Consider the following 21,940-nt stretch of genomic DNA (forward strand, 5'->3'; position numbering starts at 1 on the left):
AGAAATTACAACGTGCAGGTTTGGGTCAGTCTAGTTGTTGGCTTAGAAGTGACTGCACAAAGCACAGAGAAGAGAGTGAACCAGCACTTTCTCAAAGAGAAGAACAGAGAAGAGAATGAACCAGCCCCTTCTCAAAGTGAAGCACAGAGAAGAGAATGAACCAGCCCCTTTATTTAATGTATTAATGTATTAGGAATGAGCCAGTCCCTTCTCAGTAAATGTGAGTGACATTTTTTAAGGGGATTGATAAGACTCCAGGATTGAAATCGTTGCAGGCTGATGGCACCATTGTGAGTTCCCCATCCCAGACTGAAGCATGCTTTTACTCAAATCAGAGTTTTGACTAAAGCGAAGGGATTCACACATGTGCAGGAAAATATCTTTGCAAAGGAGTAATCATATCTTCAGGGCATTTTGCATTGGAGCAGGACTCTGCAGTCATCACAGTGTAAACTGATCCAGCACACTCCAAAACAAACAGCTAGGGTCAAATGTTCACTTTCAATCCTGACCTGAACACTCTCCTGCCAGCCCTTGTCAAAGTTCACCATGGTGCTTTTGCAGTTTTGCCCCTGCACCATACCTCTCTGTGCTTTACAATGCTTCCCTATGCTTTACCAGACCTCTCTGTGCTTTACAATGCTTCCCTATGCTTTACCAGACCTCTCTGTGCTTTACAATGCTTTCCTATGCTTTACCAGACCTCTCTGTGCTTTACAATGCTTCCTTATGCTTTACCAGACCTCTCTGTGCTTTACAATGCTTCCCTATGCTTTACTAGACCTCTCTGTGCTTTACAATGCTTCCCTGTGCTTTACCAGACCTCTCTGTGCTTTACAATGCTTCCCTATGCTTTACCAGACCTCTCTGTGCTTTACAATGCTTCCCTATGCTTTACCAGACCTCTCTGTGCTTTACAATGCTTCCCTATGCTTCACCACACCTTTCTGTGCTTTACAATGCTTCCCTATGCTTTACCAGACCTCTCTGTGCTTTACAATGCTTCCCTATGCTTCACCGTGCTATTTTTCGAAGGGGTTCCCGGTACTTCAGCGTTGATTAGCAGCTGTATTTTAAATACTGACCCTTTCCTCCAGTAAAAAAAAAAAAAAAAAACAAACAGATAAAATGATACTTTGTTTGGTTCTGTGACTTTCTTCCGAGGCTGTGTGCCTGCGAGCGGCGTGCACCTAACTAATCCTGACCGCCGACAGACCTGCGAAACAGGTTTAATGCATTATTCTTTCCTGCACTTTTCCCCTCCAACTGTGTCAGCTGTCTGCAGACGTCCTTACAAAGAGTTGAGTAGGAAGCTGTCGTTCGGATAACTGCAGAGATTCCGTTGAGTCACAGCTTAGCACGTTTATTGTTCGTAGTATCTATTGTATTATTATTACGGTCTTATCAGTTTAAGTTGCTAGGAAGACGTTACCAATTTTTTTTTTTATAGTTGGGGTTAGTTTTTATCTTATCTCAGTCATTATTATATTATTATTATTATTATTATTATTATTATTTTATTATTATTATTATGATTATTATGCCTGTCCGGAGGTGGCTGTTGCTGCTCCCGCTGGTTCTTCTCTTACCTGCCGGAGTTCGGACCGACTTGGCTTGCCCGGCCGCCCCGCTAAACGCGCTCAACTTCACCGAGATACAGCAGCAACCTGTCGGCAGGGTGACAGGTGACGCCGGGTCGTTAGCTCTCCTGTACCGCTTCGTGAAGTCGTTCCTAGGCTGCGTGCAGCCCAACCCCTTTCCCGAAGGTGAGCACCATTAACACTGCTATTGTGATCGGAATTTAGGTACATGTTTTGGGCCGCGACCCTCGCCAGGAGAAGCGGAATGATAACGGAGGGATGTGTGTTATGTTTTGGGTCATATTGACCCGATGCAATTTCAAACTATTTTAAGCTGCCTTACATTGATTAAATGTTTTTATTTGCAAAAGGTTTGACTCTTTTCTGCTCTTTTAGTCCAGGAGCTGTGACAAAACTTCTTTGCCAGCCTGGGAGCGCCTTATTTCGGAGTGTCTTTACCAGTGAGATGCTTTTGCAATACAGACAGAGAAAATTAGGCTCTGTCTTCTAAATGTGTATTGTTTTTTTTTTTTATTATAAATATCTCCAGACAGGTGCAGCCATTTCCAGAGATAATAATAATACTGTAACGACCCCGGTTCCCGCAGGCTGGCTCATCACCAAGGCGGACGGCGGGCGCAAACCCTCTCGCACTGAAGCATAGCGCCGATACCGCTGTGCAAAGAGCAAATGAAAGCAGTTTGTTTTAAAAAAAAAATATATATATCTCAAAGGTTCTGCTTGCTGTGTATAAGTTCATGACCCCAACTTAGGAAAAGTTATAAAATGTTATACAGAAAACGAAAAGAAAAATAACTTTTAAGCTGATTGGAAACTAGAGTCGGGTCAAATAGACCCGAAACCCTAACAGGAGGGTTAAAACAATCTGCACAGAGGCACGCGTAAAAAGGGATGACATTCACAACAAAACATTTTAAAAACGGAGACATTTTGAGTGCCAATGAATACTTTTAAAAAAGAAATGTATGCATATTGGTACAAGACACATTTATAAATACAAAATAAGCCTTAAAAATGGATGATTTATAACCAATTCACCATAGATAATGAAGCTGAAAAAGCTGAAAGCGTTCTCTCCTCTGCTATAATAGAACCCTTCGGTTAACCCTTAAATGATGCGCATTAGGGAAATGCTATAGAGGGAGAGGGCTTTGTTTCAGGATATCCTTAAAAAACGGGATGATGTTATAAAAAAAGGTTTAAAAAAACAGCTGTGCTATGAAAAAAATGATACAAAAAGGTCTAAGTCAAACAATGCACAATAGAGTCTGAAGTACCCCTTAAATTTATTATGCAACAGACGCCGCTATAGGACTAATGATGTACAGTGCCTATTGGTTTTTACTTCGGTTTTTCTTTGAGGTGTACCCCCAAGTGAAAACTCACATTTTAAACTTAAACAAACTCTTCAAAATGTTTTTAGAAAAGGATCGATCCAAAGAAAAAAAAAAAACCCACCTGTCTCTATATGAAGTCAGGTGTGTTTATAAACCCACCTGTTTCTTGTGTATTGCTTGCTGTGTTTTTCTGGGACTCTGTCTCTATATGAAGTCAGGTGTGTTTATAAACCCACCTGTTTCTTGTGTATTGCTTGCTGTGTTTTTCTGGGACTCTGTCTCTATATGAAGTCAGGTGTGTTTATAAACCCACCTGTTTCTTGTGTATTGCTTGCTGTGTTTTTCTGGGACTCTGTCTCTGTATGAAGTCATGTGTGTTTATAAACCCACCTGTTTCTTGTGTATTGCTTGCTGTGTTTTTCTGGGACTCTGTCTCTGTATGAAGTCATGTGTGTTTATAAACCCACCTGTTTCTTGTGTATTGCTTGCTGTGTTTTTCTGGGACTCTGTCTCTATATGAAGTCAGGTGTGTTTATAAACCCACCTGTTTCTTGTGTATTGCTTGCTGTGTTTTTCTGGGACTCTGTCTCTATATTAAGTCAGGTGTGTTTATTTGATTGATTTCAGAACCCCTACGGAAACTGCTGGCTAACGAGGGTGTCGACCTCACAAAGGTAAGCGGTTTAGAGCATGTGTTCTACTCAAATGACGCAGAGCGTTGAAACCCACATCGATATGGAAAAACTAACCGTGTGGAAATTACATCATAATTATAATCAGGATTATTTCAGATATCAGTAACCAGTGTTTAAACAGCGGACTTTTATATCAAAGATCTTTACATTGTCATCCCTAATATACATTTACCACGGTTTGCCATGTTTTGTCATGCTATCCACACATTCATAATACCTACGAAAACTGTCTTTGTTGCTAACGGATGACCTTGACACAGAAATTGCTGCCCATTTTAGAGCTTTGCTTATGTTTCCAATGACGCGAGCGCTTAGAAACCCGTACGCACTATGAAAAAACATCAGAAGGCACCTCGCACTTTCAGTGTTAGCTATACAATCTCATGTTTTACGTAAGTGTTGATCTAACCTCTCTGTGCTTTACAATGCTTGCCTATGCTTTACCAGACACCTCTCTGTGCTTTACAATGCTTCCCTACCACAATTTCGTTCGCCATAAATAGTAGTTTCAATTAATATCAACAGACAATTAGGATGGAAAGATAGTGCTTTCCCTTTACGGCTAACACAGATGCTTTACCAACCCTCTCTGTGTTTTACAATGCTTCCCTATGCTTTATGCAGACCCCTCTGTGCTTTACAATGCTTGCCTATGTATTTACCACACTCATTACAATGTTTTGAGTATCTGTGCTTCACAAAAATAAGTTGAAAAGGGGCTGGTTTAATTCTCTTCTCTATGGTACATTATCAGAGAGATGCTGTTACCTGCTTGGAAAACCTAACCTAACTGTTATAAACCCTATTTTACAAACATCTCTTTAGACAGGTACAACCAGCTTTGAGAAGGGGGCTGGTTCATTCTCTTCTCTGTGCTTCACTTTGAGAATGGGCTGGTTCATTCTCTTCTCTGTGCTTCACTTTGAGAAATGGGGCTGGTTCATTCTCTTCTCTGTGCTTCACTTTGAGAAGGGGCTGGTTCATTATCTTCTCTGTGCTTTGAGAAGGGGGCTGGTTCATTCTCTTCTCTGTGCTTCACTTTGAGAAGGGGGCTGGTTCATTCTCTTCTCTGTGCTTCACTTTGAGAATGGGGCTGGTTCATTCTCTTCTCTGTGCTTCACTTTGAGAAGGGGGCTGGTTCATTCTCTTCTCTGTGCTTCACTTTGAGAAGGGGGCTGGTTCATTATCTTCTCTGTGCTTCACCTTGAAGGGGGCTGGTTCATTCTCTTCTCTGTGCTTCACTTTGAGAAGGGGCTGGTTCACTCTCTTCTCTGTGTTTCACTTTGAGAAGGGGCTGGTTCATTCTCTTCTCTGTGCTTTACTACACTTTGAGAAGGGGCTGGTTCATTCTCTTCTCTGTGCTTCACTTTGAGAAGGGGCTGGTTCATTCTCTTCTCTGTGCTTCACTTTGAGAAGGGGGCTGGTTCATTCTCTTCTCTGTGCTTCACTTTGAGAAGGGGCTGGTTCTTTCTCTTCTCTGTGCTTCACTTTGAGAAGGGGGCTGGTTCATTATCTTCTCTGTGCTTTGAGAAGGGGGCTGGTTCATTCTCTTCTCTGTGCTTTGAGAACTTTGAGATGGGGCTGGTTCATTCTCTTCTCTGTGGTTTATAATAATAATAATAATAATAATAATAATAATAATAATAATAATAATAATAATAATAATAATGATAATGATAAAAGACCAAGTGTAAGCATTTTCTCAATGTAGGCAAAGCTACATGGATAAATATCTCAGGTCATATTGGCCTGCAGCATTATTCCTGCCCAAAATAACAACCAAACATCAACAAGTTTATTTTCTGTTTATAATTAAAAAGGGATCAGAGAGATCCTTAGCAGACAGGTGTAACCTGCAGAACTGGACCGTGTGCATTTATATAAACTTCAGGGCACTCTTGAGTTCACAGGGTTTAAGATGTTGTTTGTGTGTCAATAGAAAAAGGGGGGGGGGGGTAGGTTTCATGTCATTTCCTTGAGAAACTCTATAAAATCCGTAGCAAATGAAAAGATTGAAATGAATGATTTTTATTTTTACTTTTTTAAATCAACTGATTTAAATCGACTGGATTTAAAATCAGCCAACCCCAGTTCTAGACTCTTTGGTGTGGTCCTGAGGATCGCAGTGATGCGTACGGATTCGTTACGGCCGTAGAAACGCACGCGCCCCGGATGAGAGAAAAATTCGGCTTAAAAAAAAAACCAACCAAAAAAAAAACAAACACTTAATTGCCAATCGACCTTTACTCTGTTGTAAAGGTGAGGGAAGGACAGCTGTCCTTGTTTGGAAATCCACACACTACTGAATGGCTGTATTTAATCTCTTAAAGGCAATTCCCGTGTGCCTGTATCAGCACACCCCTTTAAAAGCGTTTAACACAATGCTCTCTTGTTTAAACCTGGTTTCACACGCAGTGTGACCTAATCTACAGTTTCACAGCCACACCACGACATTACACAACCTGTTGCTGTTAGATTTGGACGGGACAAGGAAGCTGCACACATGTTTCTATCTGTGTGTCATTCGCACAGCAGCAACCCCAGGCAACTATGAAGAATTGAAAGATGTAGAAGGGAGGAGGGGGTGCTAATATTACTTCTGTAGCAAACCTCCCCGCTGATTATCGATCCAGCGAACGACGTATATGAATTATACTGGGTGTCACTCATCAGCTGGGGGATTGCTACTGGAGAGTCCCCCCTCCTCTCCTCACGATGGCTTCACTCGTATGCTTTATGGTAGAGGGATCCATTCCTGTGTGTGTAATCTCACCATCAGACACCTGGGAAACACTCGACTTTACCCAGCTTTCTGCCTCTGTCCGTGTGTCTGTCTTTTATTCTGCCCCTTGTTTCTCTCTCTCTCTCTGTCTGACTCTCTCTCTCTGTCTCTTTGTCTCAAGTTTAAATTAAAATACTTCACTGGCTTGACAATTTGAACAAGTATTGCCAAAGACACGATGCATTAGAGAATACAAGAGAACAGACATGAAACAATTATCTGCCTCCCTCTCTCTCTCTCTCTCTCGCTCCCTCTCGATTGTTCGAGATTAAATACTTTAAATACTTTATTGGCATGAGAAGTTGCTGCAGGATGCTGCGGACTCTGTTACTGCTTTCACTGCTCCCTCTCCCCTCTCCTCTCCCCCAGAGAGACCTGCAGTTTCTCCTCTTGGCTCTGGAGCAGAAAGCATTTGATTTTGTCTCTGTCTCTGTGTGTGTTTCTATCTCTCTGTCTCTCTTTAGGGATCTCTGTAGAGTGTAGAGGGGGTTTTCTATCCTCTCTGTCAGCTCCCTCTCTCCACCCTCGCGTCTCTGGATCGCTCTCCCTCTCCTCGCTCTCCATCCTCTCCTCCCTCTCTCCTTCTCTCCCTCTCTCCCCCTCTCTCCTCTCTCTTCCCTCCCTCTCCTTCCAATCATCACTCTCCATCTGATCCCTCTCTTGCCTCCTCTCTCTCTTCTTCTCCTCTTCCTCTCTCTCCTCTCTCTCTCCCTCTCCTCCCCCTCTCCCTCTCTCCCTCTGTCCCTCTCCCTCTCCCTCTCCTCCTCTCTCTCTCCCTCCCCCTCTCCCTCTCTCTCCTCTCCCTCGCTCTCGGCCTCCCTCCCTCTCTCTCCTCCCTCTCTCCCTCGCCCTAGCTCCCTCTCCTCACTCTCTCTCTTCTCTCCCCTCTCTCTATCTCTCTCTCCTCTCTCCTCTCTCCCCTCTCCCCTCTCCCCTCTCTCCCCTCTCCCTTCCCGCATCTCTCCGCTCTCCGATCTCACCCTCTGCCTCTCATCAGCTCTCAGTCTCACCTACCCTGGTACCGCTCTAGGTCCGAGCGGGAGCCATCCCGACTTTCCATCTCTCCCTCTTCCTCATCCCCTCATCTCCCCTATCCCCTCTCTCCCTGGCCTCTGTCCCGCTCGCACAACGCTCTCCCTCTCTCCCCCTCTCCCTCTCTCTCCCCTCTCTCCCTGTCCCTCTCCCTCTCCCTCTCTCTCCCTCTTCCTCTCCCCTCTCTCCCCACTCTCCCTGTCCCTCTCCCGCTCTCTCCCTCTTCCTCTCCCCTCTCCCCCCTCCTGTCCCTCACCCTCTCCTCTGCGGACCCTCTTCCTCTCCTCCTCTCAGTCCTCCCCTACGAAGCTCGGTCCCTGTCAGAGTAATATCCCCTCCCTCCTTCCCTCTCCCTCTTCCTCATACACTCCCTGGTTTCCTCTCCCTCTCGTCTCCCTGTCCCTCTCACCCTCTCTCCCTGGTCTCCTCCAGTGGCAGGGCTCTCTCTCTCTCCTGTCTCTCCCCTCTCTCCCTCTCTCTCTTCCTGACAGTGTGCCTGTCCTCCTTCAGGTGGCTCGTTACGAAGCTGGTTACATCGTGTGTGCTCTGCTCGGCCTGCTCTTCCTCTTCCTCGTGCCCCTGGTGGGCGCGGTCTTCGCGTGCTGTCGCTGCTGCGGACGGTGTGGGGGCAGGGCCAGCAAGGACAGCCAGACTCTGCGTTGCCAGCGCAATGCCATGATCACCTTCCTCACCATGACAACCATCTTCATCCTGTAAGAACACCCACAGGCTCCCCCTGGGTTAATGCCTTTCACCTTCCTGCAGGGCCTGGGTTCTGGTCTGGGGGGCTAGGTGGCGCTAGCGGGTTCGTGTTACTGCACTAGACCACTCTTTTTGCTTCCTCTGGATGCTCACCTGTATCGTGTGTTTGCTTCCAGTGCAGGGATGGTTCTGGCTTTCACTGCTAACGAGAAGGTGACGAAGGCAGTGGAGCCCTCTCTCGCGTCACTGAACTCAACTCTGGAGGATCTCAAGAACTTCATTAACTCCCTGCCTCAGGTCAGTGTCATGGCGGGCTCCTTCCACTAGGGGGGGCATGATCCCGCCCCCCCCCCCCCCCCCCCCCCCCCCCCACCCAACCAACAGACTGTCATCATTTTAGTTGCTCTCTGATTAGAATTCCCTGAGAGTCATAACAAATCATTGAAATCTGAACTCTCTCTGAACTCTCTCTCCTCTCTCCTCTCTCTCTCTCTCTCTCTCTCTCTCTCTCTCTCGCTCTCCGGCCAGAATATCAACGCCATTTTGTTGGGCCAGGTACTTTTATCCCAAACACACCAAAATCAGTGGAAACCTAATGGTTGGCTGAACCTGTCTGTGGGTCTGTCTGGTCCTGTGCAGCCTGTGTCCTGTCCGGGCTGCCTGCCTGTCCAGTCGGCCTGCGGCTCGTGTGTCTGGTCCTGCCTCTGAACTCTCCTCTGTCCTGTCTGGCCTGTCTGTGCACCCTGTGTGTCTGCAAGACACCCTCCAGCTTTGCAGTCGGCATTGGCAGCTGTCTGTGTGTCTGTCTGCCTGCCTGTCAGTCGGCCTGGTCTGTCTGTCTGTCTGTCTGTCTTCCCGTCTGCCTGCAAGACACCCATCCAGCTTTGTGTGTTCGTTTCAGGCATTGGCAGATTAATCGGTGACGAGATCGTCTCTCAGCTGAACAGCTCTGTGACCGCAGCTCTGGATGCAGCATCTGTCAGCGTCGAAGGTAACAACGCTGTACACAAACCGGACTGTCAGTGTGGTCTGCTCCCTTCCTTTCAATCTGGGCATCTAATAATTGCTGCTGCTAAAAGTTTACCAGCATAGTGTGATAAAGCATAGTGGAAGCCTAGGGAAGCATTGTAAAGCACAGAGAGGTCTGGTAAAGCATAGGGAAGCATTGTAAAGCACAGAGAGGTCTGGTAAAGCATAGGGAAGCATAAAAAAAAAGGGGGGAGAAAAAAAAAGCACAGAGAGGTCTGGTAAAGCATAGGGAAGCATTGTAAAGCACAGAGAGGTCTGGTAAAGCATAGGGAAGCATTGTAAAGCACAGAGAGGTCTGGTAAAGCATAGGGAAGCATTGTAAAGCACAGAGAGATCTGGTAAAGCATAGGGAAGCATTATAAAGCACAGAGAGGTCTTAAATATAACAGGTTTATTGTTTCTAATGTATTTATATTTTTGCAGATATCAGGAGAGTGATGGACAGCCTGCAGTCTATCAGAGACGAGAGACAGACTCTGCAGAGCCGGCAGCCTGTCCTCATCACGAATCTGAGCGAACGGAAGAACAATCTGCAACAAATACTCAGGAGCCCCGCCTGCTCCAACTGTCAGCCCCTCTCCCTTTCTACAGACAAGCTGCAGATCGAGGCAGACTACAGCAAGGTACAGCGTGGGGAGGGGAGGGCTATTAAACAGCTCTCTCACCCGCTAATAATAATCAAGCAGTGTTATTATAGGTACACCAGTCTGGGGCTAATTGGTACTTATCTGTGAAACCAGCCTTTAGATGCATCATTTAATGTTGCCCTTAATCACAGTGATTTTTATATTTTTAATATTTTTGTTAATAAAAAAAATTTCACCTGGAGATTTCTTTTTTGTCGGCAACGGTGAAACAGAGAGTGCCATCTCTCACGGGTCCCGTCTGTCCATCTGTCTGTCCCTCTGTCTCTAGATTCCCAGTGTGGACAGCGAGTTGAACAAGATGAAAGACATCGCTGCTTACAATCTGCAGGGTCAAATTGAGAAGGCGAGTAAACTGTTCTTTCAAACAAACGTATAAAAAACTGTGGTTTGGAGATGTCGAGTTTTAATAATAATAATAATAATAATAATAATAATAATAATAAGTTCACCCCCCCCCAGTCTCTGTAAGTCTCTAAATGATTATAATTCCTGTCACACAGGAGTTTCTGAGTGTGTTACTGTGATTTCAGGGATTGGAGACATTCAAGAACATCCCTCAGATGACCGTCAACAAGACCAGCTCTACAGTAGAGAGTGAGTAATTGCTGGTTGGTTTAGCTTCTCTCTGTGGAGTGTTGCAGGCAGGAGGAGGCAGGAGATTGCCACTTACTCTCAAAAACCCTGTGCAAAAACCCTGTGCAAAAAAACCCTGTGCAAAAACCCTGTGCAAAAAAACCCTGTACAAAAACCCTGTGCAAGAAACCCTGTCTAAAAACCCTGTGCACAAAAACCCTGTCTAAAAACCCTGTACTAAAACCCTGTGCACAAAAACCCTGTGCAAGAAACCCTGTCTAAAAACCCAGTGCAAAAAAACCCTGTACAAAAACCCGGTGCAAGAAACCCTGTCTAAAAACCCTGTGCAAAAAAACTCTGTACAAAAACCATGTGCAAGAAACCCTGTCTAAAAACCCTATGCAAAAAAACCCTGTACAAAAACCCTGTGCAAGAAACCCTGTCTAAAAACCCTGTGCACAAAAACCCTGTGCAAGAAACCCTGTCTAAAAACCCAGTGCAAATAAACTCTGTACAAAAACCCTGTGCAAGAAACCCTGTCTAAAAACCCTGCGCAAAAAAACCCTGTCTAAAAACCCTGTGAAAAAAAACCCTGTGCAAAAACCCTGTACAAAAAAACCCTGTGCAAAAACCCTGTGAAAAAAAAACCCTGTGCAAAAACCTTGTACAAAAAAACCCTGTGCAAAAACCCTGTGCAAAAAAACCCTGTACAAAAACCCTGTGCAAAAACTCTGTACAAAAACTCTGTGCAAAAACTTTTACACGTTTCTAAGGGTAGTGAGTGCCACATACACTCCCTAAAGGATTTGAATGCACAATAGCCCCGCATTCCTGTGCAGTGTTCCCCGCACAGCTGAGCACACTCCAGCCTTATTCAAACCGCCCTGCCTCTCTCTCTTCTAGTTCAGTTTTTCACAATTGCTTTGAATCATTTTTCAATACAGCGTTCCGATGTGCACAACTCTTAACACATACTGATAAACTGCTCATTCTGGGGTCAAAATCCCATGCAGAGTGCAAAATAAATACTGCTGTGTCAAATGAGATAATTGCACCATGCAAAAGCAAACCATAGCAACAAAACATCAGCTGCTGTGATCACTGAAGTTTAATCACTGAAGCATTGCTCAGTAAAACAGCCCTTAGCAAATAATGCTGTCAAATGCAAAATAGTTAATTCAAATAAATTATTCAAATTCAAACAAAGTCTAAACGTGTCATCTGCTCATATTCAAATGATCAACATTACAATGAGCAATGATAGCAACCTGCAGAATGAAACATATTCTAAATAATGCACAGTAAGCATGCAGTGATATTCTACACAATAGCATCAAATATCAAGTAGCAGTCCAGACATGACCAAAACCCAAACTACTGATCAAAATCCTGCATACAATGCAAAATGAATGCAGTGGAGTCAACCATGCGGCAATAAAGACACCAAAAGCAAGTAATGTGCCCAAAACATCAGAAACTTTGTTTGAACATTTTCTTTTTAATCTTTGAACGAAAATAACATAAACGAGTCTTACATCACGAATACTGCTGTTGAGGGAAAAAAAAAAAATCAAATAGTTAAGAACTCTGCCAGATAAGTGTTAGCATTTGACATGAGTCCTAATGATTGACAGGCAACCTTGTGATTGGAAGAGGTGATTGACAGTTATGCATGTTGTATGTTAACAGTTAGACATGTGTCTAAATGTTTGCATTTTACCACTCAGTTTAACACTATGTGTTAAAAGTTGTGCACATTGGGTCACTGTGTTGAAAAATGAGTCAAAGCAATCGTAAAAAAATACTGTAACACAATATCTATTGCTATCTCCCCGCACTCTGGGGCTGTGATTTCCTTATCTAGGTAGCAAGGTGGCTCTGGATGGGATTCAGCCTGTGCTGGCCAGCCTCCTCTCCCCTTCCCTGAGCTCAGCCAGTGCTTTCATCACCAACATACAGCTGGGACTCAGGGAGCAGGGCCCCGAGGTGCAGCGATACGACTACATCAGGTACAGTAGTGCCCCCTGCTGCACGGGGTGAGGTATGACACCCCCCCCCCCCAGACCAGACTTTACATTCATTCTGAGAGCTTTATAATAATAATAATAATAATAATAATAAATAATAATAATATAATAACTCTACTCTAGTTGCATGTGGCAGAGAAGTTTGAGAGAAAGTTCAGGTTTTACATGAATTCTGTGAGATTTTTAAGACTTTAAGTTAAACATGTCTGTGTGTCTCTACAGTCTGCGTGGGTCTCGTTTCCTGTCGTGTTCCTGTGTGTGTCTCCATGTCTCTGTCTCTCTGTCTCTCTGTGTATCTCTGTGCACCCCTCTCTCTCTCTCTGTGCGCCCCTCTCTCTGTCTCTCTCTCTCTCTCTCTCTCTCTCTCTCTCTCTCTCTCTCTCTCTCTCTCTCTCTCTCTCTCTCTCTGTGTGTTGCAGGTGGAATGTGTCCATTGTCCTGTGCAGTATGATCCTGCTCATTGTGCTGCTGAATTTCCTGGGCCTGGCGTTCGGGATTAGGGGGGTGTGTTCACGGCAGGATCCCGGCGTGCCAAACTGTCCGTCCAGCTCTGGAGCAAATCTCCTCATGGCGTGAGTATCACCCTCTGATACCCTGGGGGCAGCCCCCCATCACCAGCCCCCCTGCGCATCAACGCTGCCCCCTGCTTATGCCAGATCACTGGGCTTGCTGTGTATACTGAGTGTATTCCTCTCCCCTCTCAGGAGTGTTGGGTTCAGCTTCCTCTTCTCGTGGCTGCTGATCCTGCTGGTTTTCGTCTTGTTCTTCGTGGGAGGGAATGTGGAGACCTTCTTCTGCAGGAACTGGAAGAACCAGGAGCTGTTCAAGGTGAGGGTGTCAGCTCTGCCCCCTTCTCCGCCTCTCTGTTTGTTTGTCACCCTCTCTCCCTCTCTCCCTCTCTCTCCCCCTCTCCCCTTTGTTTGTCACCCTCTCTCTCCCTCTCTCCCTCTCTCCTCCTCTCCCCCTCTCCTCTGTTTGTCACCCTCTCTCCCCTCTCTCCCTTTGTTTGTCACCCAACAGTGGGGAGGAGAGGAGAAGAGAGGGAGAGAGGGGAAAGAGTTTGTTTGTCAACAGTGCTCTCTCCCTCTCTCCCTCTCTTTCCCCCTCTCCCCTGTTTGTTACCCTCTCTCCCTCTCTCACCCTCTCTCGCTCTTCTTTCAGTTCATAGACACGCCAGGAAATCTGCCCAACAATCTAGACATCACAAACGCCTTCGGGATCAAATTCAACATCAGCACTGTTTACAAGTGAGAAATTCCTGGAGAAATGGCATGGCCTACTGTCTTACATGCATCCCACAGCACAGCACAGTGTAATACAGCACAGCAAATCACAGCACAGTGTGATACAGCACAGTGTAATACAGTGTAATAAACACAGAGAGGTATGATAGAGCATTGGGAAGCATTGTAAAGCACAGAGAGGTCTGGTAAAGCATAGGGAAGCATTGTAAAGCACAGAGAGGTCTGGTAAAGCATAGGGAAGCATTGTAAAGCACAGAGAGGTCTGGTAAAGCATAGGCAAGCATTGTAAAGCACAGAGAGGTCTGGTAAAGCATAGGGAAGCATTGTAAAGCACAGAGAGGTCTGGTAAAGCATAGGGAAGCATTGTAAAGCACAGAGAGGTATGGTAAAGCATAGGCAAGCATTGTAAAGCACAGAGAGGTCTGGTAAAGCATAGGGAAGCATTGTAAAGCACAGAGAGGTCTGGTAAAGCATAGGGAAGCATTGCAAAGCACAGAGAGGTCTGGTAAAGCATATTTAAAAACAAACCATGGTAGGCTTTATGCAAACATGAGCATGCAAATTTACTGTGGCAATACTTTTATACAAAATATAACTCTGTTAGAGGGTGCTAAAGAGTTTCTTTTTCCCCCAGTTTTTATTATCAAGCTGTTGCAAGTCCCTCATAACAGCAAATGTTTAAATAAGTTTACTACAATTACTGATGATAATAATAATAATAATAATAATAATAATTAATAATAATAATAATAATAATAATAATAATAATAATAATGCTAACGACACTAATGTTGTGTGTGTGTGTGTGTGTGGGTGTGTGTGTGTGTGGGTGTGTGTGTGGTGTGTGTGTGTGTGTGTGTGGGTGTGTGTGTGTGTGTGTGTGTGTGCGTGTGGTGTGTGTGTGTGTGTGTGGCGCAGTGCACGCTGGTGTGTGTGTGTGTGTGTGTGTGTGCTGTGTGTGTGTGTGTGTGTGTGTGTGTGTGTGTAGGCACACTGTGGTGTGGGTGTTGGGTGGTGTGTGTGGGTGGGTGTGGGTGTGTGTGTGTGTGTGTGTGTGTGTGTGTGGTGTGTGTGTGTGGGTGTGTGTGTGTGTGTGTGTGTGTGTGTGTGTGGGTGGACTGCAACACACGCCACACACACACGTGTGTGGTGTTGGGTGCGCTGTGTGTGTGTGGTGGTGGGTGTGTGGGTGTGTGTGTGTGTGTGGGTGTGTGGGTGTGGGTGTGGGTGTGGGTGTGGTGTGTGTGTGTGGGTGTGTGGGTGTGGGTGTGCACGCTGGTGTGTGTGGGTGTGGGTGTGTTGCAGTGGCTGCAGGGCTGGCCGGTCTCTCTACACAATTCTCAATCTGGATCAGCAATTTAATCTGCAGAACTTCCTGGATATCAATAAGGTACACGACAGCAACAAAATATTACTACCTAAAAAAAGGGCTTGATACCAAGAGGCTCAAACCCCGGCTCAGCCACTGACTCGCTGTGTGAGACCCTGAGCGAGTCACTGAACCTCCTTGTGCTCCGTCCTTCGGGTGAGACGCCAAACAAGCGAGGTCCTATTGGAAGAGACTCTGCAGCAGCAGCGGTTGTTGATGAAGCAGAGTTCACCCCCCTGGTCTCTGGAAGTCGCTTTAGTTAAAAGCGTCTGCGAACTAACTCATTCATAATAATAGAAGAATAAGGTTCCTAAATATTTAAATGCTTTACCTGTAAAAAAAAAAAAAAACAAAGTTAACAGTTAACTGTATTTTTTTAAAGCCCAGGCAACTGAAAGTGAGTCTTTTAATAATTGCTGCCCATTTGATCGTTGAGTTTGTTCATTTGTGAAGCTCGTCCTGGGCGCCCCTCTCCCCTCCAGCTCTCTGCAGAGTTCACTGCGAAGCTGGGCTTGCTGAGTGTGGATCGCAGTGGGGTGCAGCTGCTGTCTGACGAGGGGCGAGTTCAAGTACAGGAGTTCAGAGACAGCGGCGTCGAGTCCTTCAATAGCACAGAGGCACGCTGTCAGTCTGTCTGTCTGTGGTGTGTGCGGGTGTGGGTGTGTGTGGGTGTCTGTTTGTGTGTGTCTGTCTGTCAGCCTCTCTCTGTGTGCGAACGTGTATGTCCCCATGCTTGTGTGTGTGTCTGTGTGTGTGTGTGTGTCACTCTTTGGCTCTCTGTGTCTCTGTGTGCATGTCTCTCTGTCTCAGTGTGTGTCTTACACCTGCCGTTCCTCATGGTCTCTGCTCTCCTCTCTCTAGTTAAATAAAAACCCAGTGCAAATCGACCTGCTGATGTTTGCAGCCCAGCTAGAGAAGAAGGCGTTGGAGCAGGTGAGTGCAGCTCCAAAACTGCCTGCCTGTCTGTCTGTCCCTCTGTCTGTCCATATATCCATCTGTTCAACAGTGCAACGGCCCTCGCCTCCTTATCTGAAAGCACCACCTTACTGGATCCTCAGCTGATGCGCTATCCTTGCACTATTGCACTGCTAATCTGTCACTGCAGATATAACTTGCTGTGATCCTGACTGGCTGCATCCTAGTTCATATTGTATTCTAGCAGTGTTAGTATTATTGCACTTACTGTAAACTACACTGTGTTTAAATATGAAGCTTGCATTGTAACCCTGCACTGCCCTGGAACACCTGTGTGTGTCGCCTTGGATAATAATAATAATAATAATAATAATAATAATAAATATAAATAATAATAATAATAATAATGCTGCCACCTTGTGTTCCAGGTGGATCCTCTGGTAAAAAACTATTTGACAGACGAAGCCCAAAAACTGAGAGTCTTGCAAAGAGACATCGTAGACTTGCAGATGAGCGACGTGGTAAAAACATTCCTTTGTTTGTTTGTTAATTAGCTCGAGGCGATTCCTCAAAATCGCACTTACACTTGCATCCTAAAAAAATTAAAAAAAGTCTATCCTTTGATTTATTTAATTTTCTATTTATTTATTTGTATTGCAGGGAAGCTTGAATGCCAGCCTCAATGCCCTGTCCTTCACCAGCAAAGCCCTGCAGGTACAGTGCTATTGCGGGCGTGTTTAAATTCAGAACTGAACCCCAGTTATCTGACCAGACCCTTGCCAGCCTGTCCCATGTGGGCTGTGCTCTTCTGCCCTGGTTGCAAAGAAAATGCCCAAACCAGCCCTCAGTCTCTGGAATTTAGAGACAGTGCGTTACTATACAGGAACGGGAATAAGACTCCTATGGCAGAGCAGTTTCACGCACAGCAGCTTTTACTGTGAGCTTGATTGACCACAGTAAACTTGTAACAGAGAGTAGCTAGAGGGGAGAGTTAGGATTAGGGTTAGGATTGGGGTTAGGGTTAGGATTGGGTTTGGGGATGGGGTTAGGGTTAGGATTGGGTTTGGGGATTGGGTTAGGGTTAGGATTGGGGTTAGGGTTAGGATTGGGTTTGGGGATGGGGTTAGGGTTAGGATTGGGGTTAGGGTTAGGATTGGGTTTGGGGATGGGGTTAGGGTTAGGATTGGGTTTGGTGCTTGGGGATGGGGTTAGGGTTGGGTTTTTGATTGGGTTTGGGGATGGGGTTTGGGTTTGGAGATGGGGTTAGGGTTAGGATTGGGTTTGGGGATTGGGTTAGGGTTAGGATTGGGTTTGGGGATTGGGTTAGGGTTAGGATTGGGTTTAGGATTGGAGTTAGGGTTAGGATTGGGGTTATGGTTAGGATTGGGTTTGGGGATGGGGTTAGGGTTAGGATTGGGTTTGGAGATGAGGTTAGGGTTGGGATTGGGTTTGGGGACAGGGATGGGGAAAGTAGTCTTTAAATTAAGGTTTTATTTGAAAGTGCATGGATATAGACTTATATGTAAAGAATGATTGAAGTGATAAAGCAAGTGCTAGAATGTGTGGGAAAAGATGGTAAATAATGAACCACAGTAACCTGTAACAGAGAGTAGTTAGTAGTTGGCTGCACCTGAGTGGAATAACAGCTGAATAACTCATTTCTATTATAACTAGTAAGACAACAGAAACACACTGTAGTCACATACGTTCTGAGCTGAGAGATTATAAACAGCTGGTATAGAGGAGACACAGGCAGAGAAGCCCCCAATACCTCCAGATCATCAGTGTATCATCAATGCAAACTGAATTCCATTTTCATTTCTCATCCAGGGTCACGCTGATAAAACCTTAACCAGCCTAGACACTGTCGAGAATAAACTCAACACCGATGTGCCTGCCATTGCAAGAACGGTACAAAGTATTTCATTTATTTTTCATTATTATTTTATTTTGTGTATAGACTTGAGCACTGAAAACACCTCTCTCATATATAAAGGACACTGATCAGTTCACTATTTAATCATTCATTGGATAACACCCCTAGACATTATTGAAACTCACAGGTGACAATGTTCACCTGTCACAGCATTCATTAATCGAACATGGTTTTAGAATCAATTGGTAATTCACACACAGTGCAATTATCCAATGATTCAACTTGAACACGGATATCTTAAGACAGCCGTGCATTCTGCTGTACGTTACAAATCATATTCCGTAGTTAACTTAAACACAGTTGTTCAATATTGAGGATTGAAAGACATGGGAATTCTGAACCCCAGACAACTGAAAAATAAATATTTTAGTTTAAACGAATGAGCCACTCTCTGAAGAACTCTGTTCGCTTAGACTAGATACAGGGGTGGCCCACACTGGTCCTGGAGAGCCACGGTCCAGCTGGGTTGAAGGATAACCCTTAATCATCAATTTCTGAAGATTGTAAGTGACTGATCAATTTAGCAATTTCAATTAAACCAGGACTGGCCAGCTCTAGACCTCAGGGCTACCTGTCGAACTTGCTGGACTGTGGCTCTGCAGGACAAGGCTGGTCCCCCTCTGGACTAGAACACAGAAGAACTAGGTGGCGTCTGATCTATAACCTTATCACTACTTGAACTCTGTCATGTTGAATCACCACTTGAATTGCTGTCTCGTAGGGACATAGGGAAGACGAGCAAACAAGTGCAAGAGGACCTCATAGGAAAATGCCCCCCATATAAATCAACGTGGAGGGGGGGGTGAACAAAAAAATTTATAATGCGTCCAAAAACAACTTTTTTTTTCCCAGCTGTTTTCAATATTTCATGCCAGAATGAGTTTGCTGAAAATTAAAGCCGATAATTTCATATCTTAATGTGTGCTCTTACTTATGTACGTCACGTCAACAATGTGCGCTAAAGTGTGTGCTGCATGTGGCAGGTGATTTGTTTTTTTGTGCATAACCGTGCATGTTTATGCAGTAATGTTAATACAATATTTCTGTTTATTTGGTCAATGTTTTTTTTTTTTGCAGCTGTCCAGCTGTTTTCTTCTTGAATGGTTGACCTCTTTGCAGCAATACCTGGACTGGGCTATGAAAGCGGTGTGTATTTCAGAGAGTGGGGATCCTTTGAAGGACCCATTGAAAGTAATTCAAAGAAAACTATAGATTACTGTCAAGGATTTCTCATACTGATTTCTATAGATTTCTATATATTTTTTCCAGATTTTTTGGCAATAGATTTCTTGTAGCAGTACACTGGTCACAGTAGTTTTGCAGTTTCCCGCCCATGGTTATACTCTGCATTTATTATAGTGTACCCTGGTTTGCTATGTTTTTTTAAATGCTTTACCAGACCTCTCTGTGCTTTACAATGCTTGCCTATGCTTTATCAGACCTCTCTGTGCTTTACAATGCTTGCCTATGCTTTACCAGACTTCGCTGTGCTTTACAATGCTTCCCTATACTTTACCAGACCTCTCTGTGCTTTACAATGCTTGCCTATGCTTTATCAGACCTCTCTGTGCTTTACAATGCTTGCCTATGCTTTACCAGACTTCGCTGTGCTTTACAATGCAGTTTGAAATCTATTTGACTGTCTGGTTTGTTTCTGGCAGGTTGCTGAGGCGTTGAGTTGCCAGTCTGTGGCTGTCTCTCTGGATAACATCTACACCATCAGCTGTGAGAATGTAGTGAACCCCTGGGTAAGAGAGCTGGGCAGGAGCCACACCCACACCCCCGGCAGGAAATACAGGGGCCAATTACACACAGGCAAAAGATATTAAACAGTTTAAAATCCATTTCCAATGTGGGTTACTGTCCTTATTGGCAAAAAGGGACATGTTCTGTTCACGTTGTTAGCCTCATCTGGATGTAAACGTTCTGCATTCTAGGTTGCTTCATTTTTTCAGTTAGTCAGTAGAGTGATCTGACTTTGCTCAGAAAAATAAAAAAGTGAAATCATTTTAAGTAACCCAGCTGACTGTGTGTGTGTGTGTGTGTGTGTGTGTGTGTGTGTGTGTCTGTGTGTGTGTGTTTAAGTGTCTTGTCTCTGTGTATTTCAGAATGCGTTTTGGTTGAGTCTGGGCTGGTGCACGCTCTTCCTCATCCCCAGCATCATCTTCGCCGTCAAAACAGCTAAACACTTCCGAGCCGTGAGGAGCAGCTCCAAATCCCAATCCCCCCCCCCCTCCCCTCCCTCCTTCCCTCCCACGTCAGTGCATTCCCTGCTTTGCTGATCCGGTCCAGGTTTTCAGCTCAGTAGTAATGAAGCCTGGTTGGAACAAAGTCCTGGCCCGGATTATAATTTGCTCACTGCTTGGTGTTCCTCTTGTGTGTTTTGCTGCAGCGACCTCCTGGCTCTGGATACCATGTTTGTTCAGGTGTCCCGTGCGAAGCCGCACCAGCAGAGGCGCTCCTCGCTCGTCTGGAAGGAACAGCATCATCACGTTTAGAAGCTTTTCTAGCTGCTGAATGAGGGAGGGAGAGGAAGGGAGAGAAGCTGCAGAGAAAAGAATAAAGAAGACCTTCAGCCCAAATCTCAAGACCCGAGAGCCACACTCTGATTATTCACATCCAGCCTTAGATTCACACCGTTTGAGACGCTGCTTCCTGCTACCCGGGTCACCTCCTGTGCTGCGGGTCAGCCACTGTCAAGCAAAGAACAAAATGTTTTGTTCCGGTGTCACATAATATATGATCCCCTGGATATTTGATCTCCCTAGAAACCAATATTCAGGAATATTGGTTACTCTTCCAAAGATTTGTACCCCCTTATCTATCTTTGCATATACAGTAAGTCTTTATCCATGCACTTTCAACTAAAATCTTAATTTTAAGACCACTTTCCCCAACCCAACCCAACCCCAACCCTGTACCATTCAGTCCTCTAACCCCAACCCTAAACCCCAACCCTGTACTATCCAGACCCACAACCCCAAAACCCAACACCGTACCATCCAGTCCCCCAATACCAACTCCAACCCTGTACCATCCAGACCCCCAACCCCAACCCTGTACCATCCAGACCCCCAACCCCAACCAGACCCCCAACCCTTTTTTTTTTTTTTTTTAAACTAAAATGAATTAACTGGTGCCAAATTTTAACCCCAACCCCAAACACCAACCCAAACCATCCATTTAGGCCCTTGGGATTGGGGTGATTTGGGGTTGGGCATGTGTAGTGTGCGGGGGTCACATGGTAGGTTGGTGGTGACCCCATGGTACGGGTTGTGTGGGAGCCTAGGGTCTAGACCATCCAGACCCCCAACCCCAACCCCTGTACCATCCTGTACCATCCCCAACCCCAACCCCAACCCTGTACCATCCAGACGCCCAACCCCAACCCCAACCCTGTACCATCCAGACCCCCAACCCCAACCCCAACCCTGTACCATCCAGACCCCCAACCCCAACCCCAACCCTGTACCATCCAGACCCCCAACCCCAACCCCAACCCTGTACCATCCAGACCCCCAACCCCAACCCTGTACCATCCAGACCCCCAACCCCAACCCCAACCCTGTACCATCCAGACGCCCAACCCCAACCCTGTACCATCCAGACCCCCAACCCCAACCCCAACCCTGTACCATCCAGACCCCCAACCCCAACCCCAACCCTGTACCATCCAGACCCCCAACCCCAACCCCAACCCTGTACCATCCAGACCCCCAACCCCAACCCCAACCCTGTACCATCCAGACCCCCAACCCCAACCCCAACCCTGTACCATCCAGACCCCCAACCCCAACCCCAACCCTGTACCATCCAGACCCCCAACCCAACCCCAACCCTGTACCATCCAGACCCCCAACCCCAACCCTGTACCATCCAGACCCCCAACCCCAACCCCAACCCTGTACCATCCAGACCCCCAACCCCAACCCTGTACCATCCAGACCCCCAACCCCAACCCTGTACCATCCAGACCCCCAACCCTAACCCCAACCCTGTACCATCCAGTCCCCCAACCTCAACCCCAACCCTGTACCATCCAGACCACCAA

At 45.7% G+C, this 21,940-nt stretch overlaps 3 protein-coding genes across 3 annotated transcripts; all 3 read left to right on the forward strand.

Annotated features, from left to right (window-relative positions):
* Window positions 1–1,309: 1,309 nt before the first annotated feature.
* On the forward strand, window positions 1,310–8,476 carry LOC121302970 (prominin-2-like). Its single transcript, XM_041233338.1, has 4 exons — window positions 1,310–1,766; window positions 3,566–3,612; window positions 7,958–8,160; window positions 8,326–8,476. The coding sequence occupies exons 1-4, from the start codon at window positions 1,532–1,534 to the stop codon at window positions 8,474–8,476; spliced, it is 636 nt and encodes a 211-aa protein (XP_041089272.1). The 5' UTR covers window positions 1,310–1,531.
* A 579-nt stretch (window positions 8,477–9,055) lies between these two features.
* Window positions 9,056–20,387, forward strand: LOC121303019 (prominin-2-like). Its single transcript, XM_041233416.1, has 18 exons — window positions 9,056–9,140; window positions 9,602–9,801; window positions 10,094–10,168; window positions 10,356–10,419; window positions 12,263–12,407; window positions 12,845–12,997; window positions 13,130–13,253; window positions 13,587–13,672; window positions 14,975–15,059; window positions 15,521–15,655; window positions 15,900–15,971; window positions 16,382–16,474; window positions 16,614–16,667; window positions 17,784–17,864; window positions 18,967–19,035; window positions 19,551–19,637; window positions 19,998–20,146; window positions 20,282–20,387. The coding sequence occupies exons 2-18, from the start codon at window positions 9,616–9,618 to the stop codon at window positions 20,385–20,387; spliced, it is 1,764 nt and encodes a 587-aa protein (XP_041089350.1). The 5' UTR covers window positions 9,056–9,140; window positions 9,602–9,615.
* A 721-nt stretch (window positions 20,388–21,108) lies between these two features.
* LOC121303020 (extensin-like) lies at window positions 21,109–21,876 on the forward strand. Its single transcript, XM_041233417.1, has one exon. The coding sequence runs from the start codon at window positions 21,109–21,111 to the stop codon at window positions 21,874–21,876; it is 768 nt and encodes a 255-aa protein (XP_041089351.1).
* The last annotated feature ends 64 nt before the right edge of the window (window positions 21,877–21,940 follow it).

Source organism: Polyodon spathula, chromosome 31 (genome assembly GCF_017654505.1).
Source record: "Polyodon spathula isolate WHYD16114869_AA chromosome 31, ASM1765450v1, whole genome shotgun sequence".
Lineage (NCBI taxonomy): Eukaryota > Metazoa > Chordata > Actinopteri > Acipenseriformes > Polyodontidae > Polyodon > Polyodon spathula.

Excerpts from the sequence above, each read along its gene's own strand:
- LOC121303020 (XM_041233417.1), top strand. The coding sequence starts at position 21,109 with ATGTGTAGTGTGCGGGGGTCACATGGTAGGTTGGTGGTGACCCCATGG.
- LOC121303019 (XM_041233416.1), top strand. The coding sequence starts at position 9,616 with ATGGACAGCCTGCAGTCTATCAGAGACGAGAGACAGACTCTGCAGAGC. Across the intron at positions 16,475-16,613 it reads ACTTGCAGATGAGCGACGTG|GGAAGCTTGAATGCCAGCCT; the intron begins GTAAAAACATTC and ends TTTGTATTGCAG. Across the intron at positions 16,668-17,783 it reads TCACCAGCAAAGCCCTGCAG|GGTCACGCTGATAAAACCTT; the intron begins GTACAGTGCTAT and ends TTTCTCATCCAG.
- LOC121302970 (XM_041233338.1), top strand. The coding sequence starts at position 1,532 with ATGATTATTATGCCTGTCCGGAGGTGGCTGTTGCTGCTCCCGCTGGTT. Across the intron at positions 1,767-3,565 it reads GCCCAACCCCTTTCCCGAAG|AACCCCTACGGAAACTGCTG; the intron begins GTGAGCACCATT and ends GATTGATTTCAG. Across the intron at positions 8,161-8,325 it reads ATGACAACCATCTTCATCCT|TGCAGGGATGGTTCTGGCTT; the intron begins GTAAGAACACCC and ends GTTTGCTTCCAG.